General features: G+C 53.3%; 1 protein-coding gene across 1 annotated transcript; it reads right to left on the bottom strand.

Annotated features, from left to right (window-relative positions):
• Window positions 1-3,891: 3,891 nt before the first annotated feature.
• On the bottom strand, window positions 3,892-5,663 carry LOC103770739 (band 4.1-like protein 3; the record flags this gene model as incomplete). The annotated part of the gene is made up of 4 exons (XM_008938010.1): window positions 3,892-4,012; window positions 4,269-4,349; window positions 5,049-5,147; window positions 5,532-5,663. Coding segments are annotated over 4 exons (423 nt in total), but the record flags the coding sequence as incomplete, so codon positions are not given.
• Between the last annotated feature and the right edge of the window lie 473 nt (window positions 5,664-6,136).

Genomic DNA, 6,136 nt, shown 5'->3' on the forward strand with positions numbered 1-6,136 from the left:
CCAGTGTGGCGTACATGAGGCCTCCAGGGGCTGAGCTGTGACTGCAGCTGTGACTCTCCTCTGCTGGTGCCTGTGTGGGTAACGGTGCCTCCCACACAGGCTCTGCTGGTGTGTTTTCCACGCTGTTCCCCATCAAGAAGCCAGACAGAGACCAAGGGTCAATGAGCAGAGGCAGAGACAAAGGCTGGTTGGTAGAAACAGGCAGGTGTTCTTTATTTCACGTGGCACAGCATCAGGCAGACAACCCAAGGAAGCGTTTCTAACAATAAACCACAGCGAGTGCTCCCAGGATCTGCCCCCAACCAAGGGCTCTCCTGCCAGCAGCAGCACCGAGAGGTCCCTCCCTGCCCACCCAGCTCCTCCAAAGCGTCCTCTGTGAGGAGACTCAGCTCATCCAGCCCCCTCCAGCCACTGCCAAAACACGGCAGGACGAGCTCTGCCAAAGCAGGGACAGGATGAGCTCTGCCAAAGCAGGGTCACCTCCCCGCTGGTGGTTGGGAGAGGGGAGGGACGTGGTTGGAGCCCAGGCGTGAGGAAAGGCTGGTGGAAGGAAGAGCTGAAGCTGTCAAAGCCCTGGGATATAACTTTTTGTTATTATCTACAGGTTATTCTTTCGAGATAGACTATTTTTATCTTTCTAAATTAAGAAAATAAACATTTATTAACAAGCCAAGGGTCGAATCCTGCTCTGCAGGGAAGCCGAGCGCGTGGGCTGCGGGGGGAGGGAGCCCCTTGTAAACAAGGAAAGGCAAATCTGGCCCTTTGATGTCCTGCAAAGTCTGCTCGTGCCCACGAAACACCCGATCCAGGGGGGGACAAACTGCTGCCAGCTCCTCTGGAGCCACCAGGGGAGTGTCACCCAGACACGGCAGAGGAGCAAGGAGAAGGAACCGGATGGGGAGTGCTGCCCTAAAAAAGATTCAATCCGTGTTTCCATGGATCATGTGCACGTTTCCTTCCTTCCCAAGCAACCACCAGCAGCTCTGGTGACCACACACGGCCAGCGAGACCAGAAGGAACCAGCTCCTCCTCCTCCTCCTCTGCAGTCCTCACCTTCATCCCTTTGGATGCTCCTCTGCCTCCTGCCGCACGGAGAGAGGGGACTAGAGGTGAGGAAAACCTGGGGGGGGGGGTCTCACTCTTGGCCTCTCCAAACCCCCAGTGGGTGCTTTTAGATACACAGAACGATACGTTTTTGGGTGCGTTTCACCACTTTTATTTCACTATGCAGAAACATACATTCACCATGTGTGGGGATGCAGCTGACAGGGGGGCGGGACGCGATCCCTCCGGCGGGCGTTAGAGCTGGACGCTAACGAGCTTTCAGTGGACGTTCTGTACAGGTTAAGGCTTGGCTCTGAACTAGATTCTCAAACAGATAAGTCTTTTTTTTTTTTTTAATTTATTTTCATTTTTTTTTTTTTGTCTTTTTTTTGTTCGTTTTTCATTTATTTATTCATTTCTTCCTCTGAAAACAAAAGGGAAATCAATAGAAAACCCATTCACGGTTATTTCAGGTGAATCATTTTCTAACGCTGCAAACTAAGTAAAATACAGATTTATTTATTTTTATTTTTTCTCTCTTTTTTTGTTTTACTTCTTCCTTCAAAATAACTACACATCATTTACAAGGTTAGGCTCTGTGAAGGGTACAGGGGAGCTGACTCTGAACGACGCCCGACGGAAGCCGTTGGAAGTTAACAGACTAAAACCTCCCTCCGAAGGCGTTCGCTCAGGAACACACTTTGTAAGCATCTGAAATATTCTGAGGAGAGAGATTTGTCACCTTTTTTTTTATCCCCGGGGCAGGAAGGAAACCAGATGAAACAGAAGATTGGAGTCGTTGACTGGATTAACTGTGTTATTGGCACATCTAACGTGTGGTAGAACGTTACACACAGGACCTCTAACAGCTTCTAGCGTCTTTGTGGGGAGGGGGGGGGGGGAAATCTTCATTTACAGTATCTGTAAACAAAAGGCTTTGCCACCTAATAACTCGTTTAGACTTTCAGAAACTGTGAAAGGCATGAGCTGTTTATGTGTTACATGAGATCACCGTTTATATTCTGGATGAACGTGCAGGTTCTAGCGGAGACTTGGTTTTTTTTTTTAAGAAAATTAAAAATGCTGCTTTTCTGTTGATTTTTTTTTGTTTGTTTTACCGTCGCTTCATGCAATATGGTTTAGCTGCTGCTGATTCGGACTGAGCTCTACGGGGAGGTGTCTCTGCCAAGGGTCTTTTGAGGACCCGCCGAGGTCCTAAATCCACAGGATTCTCCCTGGGCAGGTGCAAGTCGGTTGGGCCGGGAGGCTCCGCGTGGGCTCTGGCGCTCCCCCGGGGTCCTGCGCCATCCGGGTCACTCCTGAGGGGGACAGAACCCACCCTGTTACCCCCAGCGACGGCTCCTCCTGCACCAGGGGCTCTTGGTGGGAAGGGGGAGAGTCCCCTGGGTGAGAGGCTTGGCCCAAACTCAACATCTGCTGAGGCCAAGGGGAGGAGTCAGTGAGGCCGGCGGGCTCCCGAGCGAGCCGCCCCGCGCTGCCTCTGCAGCTGGCAGCAGAGCTCCACCAGAATCAGCTCCTCGCTCCCCAGGGGCTGCTCCCCATGAAGAACAGACACTGAAATCCCTTTATTTCAGGATTTCTCTCCTGGCAGAGCGGTGAGGTGTTGGCCCAGGCTGTCCAAGGAGGTGCTGGAGTCGCCAGCCCCAGAGGGGTTCCAAAAAGGTGTGGACGTGGCACTTCAGGACGTGGTTTAGTGGTCGTGGGAGTGTTGGGTGGATGGTTGGACATGAGGAGCTTAGAGACCTTCTCCAACCTCCATGATTCTATGAAATTCAGTCTTCTAGAATCACCGCATGGTTTGGGTGGGAAGGGACCTTTGAAAGGCCACCTCATCCAACCCCCCTGCAGGGAGCAGGGACATCCCCAGCTAGAGCAGGGTGCTCAGAGTTCCAACCGCCCCTGGGATGGTTCCAGGGAGGGGGCAGCGACCACCTCTCTGGGCAGCCTGGGCCAGGGGCTCACCACCTTCAGTGTAAACAATTTTCTTTAGGGTCTGAATGGCCAGGAGCAGGAGAGCAGAGCAGCCTGGGGGGTGCTGTGTGCTCAGCTCCACTGCTGACACCCCCCAACAGACACCGGCCGGGGCCCGAGGCGCTGCCGTGGAGAGGAGCAAACCCCAGCAGCAGCTTCTCCTCCCCTCTCTGCACACAGCATCCCCAGCAGCAGCTCAGCAGACAGGGAATAAACACAGACTTAGGACTGGGCTCAGGCAGCCAGGACAGGAGCATGCCTCTGCTGGGCACCAGGGAAGCTGCACCATCATCTCCTCCCCAGAAACGATGCTGCTTTGGGACAGGAGGGGAAGCCAAGGCAGCCAAACCCCAACGTGCCAGCTCGCTGGGTTGGAAACTAAAATCCAAAGCAAGTGCCTTTGCAGGTTAGGAATTAAAGCTTAACTTGTCACAGATCTGCACGGGCCAGTCAAAAAGCAGCTGGAGGTTCTCCCCTCGGCAGTGTTAAACCAAACACACACCTTTAAGAACAAATGAGCTTTGTTCTTAAACGACAGAAAAGCAGACAGCAGAGTTTAGTTTTGGTTTGCTTCAGAATTAGAACACGAGACTCTGTCAAAGCACGGACAACGAGGACTCCCCAGAGAGCAGAACAAAAGCAAATCAGCCACTTCTCTTTCTCCAGCTGGCACCAGGGAGTGGGAAAAGGGGTTTGGAGGGGAACATGGGTCCCACCCGAGCAGCACCCGGCCAAGGGCCACTCCCAGGTAATGCCAGTGAGAGAAAGCAAAGAGTTAAGAGGTGAGGGATGGTGGGAGCCCAGCATCTGCAACATGCCAGCCAGGTCAATGCCTAGGAAAATCATCTCGTCCTCTTACCTGTGGTCAATCCTCCCCATCTTCTGGTGTGATTTCTGTCTCTTTATGTACCACTACTTTGGTCACTGACATGTCAGGGTGCTGCTCTTTGGCTTCTTTAATTGCCTGAGCCAGCGCCTATCCCAAGGAAACCACAGGAGGGCAAAAACAAACAAAAAAAAGGAGGTGGAACATGCATGATCAGTAGCCAGGTGGAGAGATTCGTGAGAAATTAACACAATTTACACACGAGGAAAAGGATTCAAACACGACCCACACCACCAGGGATCTCACCACCAGCCCGGCCTCAGCTGAGGCCAGGATCTTGTCAAACAAAGCTCAGAGGAACAATTCTCTCTGGCAGGTTTCAGGGCAGCCTGCTGGGAGATCTTACCTGGTCGTGGTCGATGTCTGCATCTCCTGTGATGACTATTCTCTTCTCAATCCTTGTCTCTGAGATGCCTCCTTTCACAGTCTGGGTGGGAGGGACAAATGCAGGTCAGGAAATTCCTTCAGAGAACCTCACTACTCGTCCAGGGTAGGAAGCCAGGAGGGCTGGGAATGAACCTCCTGGAACAGCACGTGGTGGTGGGGGGACCACCCTGGGCTGCAAGCAGAGCAGCCCTGAAGTTGGCAGGCTCTGCATGGAGCAGATGACCTCCTGAGGTCCCTCCAACACAGGCAACTGAACGACTAGTCCATCTGCACACTCAGAATCACAGACTGGTGTGGGTGGGAAGGGACCTTTGGAGGTCATGATCCAACCCCCCTGCAGGGACAGGGACATCCCCAGCTAGAGCAGGGTGCTCAGAGTTGTGTCCAACCTCCCCTGGGATGGTTCCAGGGATGGGGCAGCGACCACCTCTCTGGGCAGCCTGGGACAGCATCTCACCACCCTCAGCAGCAAAAATTTCTCCCTTCTCTCTAGTCTAAATCTCCCTCTTTGAGTTTCAAACCTGACCTTGATGTCTGTATGTCAAAAAGGGAGATATTTATGGTAAAGAAGAGAATGGACATATGAGCAGCTTATATTAAGACCTCCTCCAGCCCCAGTAGAGGCTTCAGAAGGACATAGAGGGTGGTATTTGCCTCATTGAAGCCCTGAAGTTAAACTGAAGGTAAAGGAAAGTAACACCCTTGTGAGAAAGGAGCTCCCTGTGCCCTGCAGACTCACTTTGGTGATGTGGGTGGTGGTCGTGGTGCTGGTGGTCTCTGAGGTGATCGTCTGGGCGCTCATCAGCACCCCTGGTTCTGAGTCAGCACTGCAGTCCACCTAGGGAGCCAGCAGAGAAACCAGCCCTCAGAGATGCTCCTCAGCACGGCCTGCCCTGCCTGGGCATCCCTGCTGCTGCCAGGGTCCCACTCTCAACTGGGAGGAAGGTGACCACGCGTCTCTCTGCCTCTGGAGACCCTTCCCTTCCCTTCTGGAAGGAGAGATGAGAAGCTGGGGCTCTGCCATCTGTGGTTTCATCAACATCCTTGAAAGCTCCTACACCAGGACGTGAAGCTCACCCTTAGGCACGTCCTCCTCCAGCTCCTGTTTGGTACCTGACCAACTCACAACAGTTTCCACCAAGGCGTAGGTTGGGAGCTGGGTGGAGAAAGGTGGCTCCTGAAGGTGCTGCAGCAGCCCCTGACCTCTGGCAGAGCCTCTTACCTGAGAGGACTCGTAGGTGATGGTTTTTGTTTCAGTGTGGACGACTGGCACTTCCTTGGTGGAGATCTCCAGGCTTTCCCCACCAGCAGGAAGGCTGCTGAAGCTGATGGTCTCCGTCTTCACCACCGGCGACTGGGGGGAGGAGAAAGAGAGGGGACTGGAACACCCAGCAAAGCAAAGGATGTCTCACAATGTGGTTTTTTTTTTGCTTGGGGGTCCTGGTTTTGGGTGGAACAAAGATAATTTTCCTCCTGGCAGGTGGGGCAGTGCTGGGGTTTGGGTCTGAGAACACTCTGATGGTTTCGTTGCTGATGCTAAGGAGAGGACTTCTCAGCTTCTCAGGAGAAGCTGGAGGGGACACAGCCAGGACAGATGACCCAAACTGGCCAGAGGGCTACTCCAGAGCACACAGAGAAGGGCTCCAGCCCACACCAGGGGACACCCCATCCCCTGTGACACCAAGCTCCCTGTGCAAACTGGGGGGACTGGGACAGGGGGCACCACGGCTCAGGAACCCACCTTGGTCAGTGGTGCTGAGCAACTGGTCTGTGCATCACTTGTTCTGCCTATTCCCTTCCTAGTATTATTATTATTATTATTATTAT

Source organism: Merops nubicus, unplaced genomic scaffold, assembly GCF_000691845.1.
Source record: "Merops nubicus isolate BGI_N331 unplaced genomic scaffold, ASM69184v1 scaffold25743, whole genome shotgun sequence".
Taxonomy (NCBI): domain Eukaryota; kingdom Metazoa; phylum Chordata; class Aves; order Coraciiformes; family Meropidae; genus Merops; species Merops nubicus.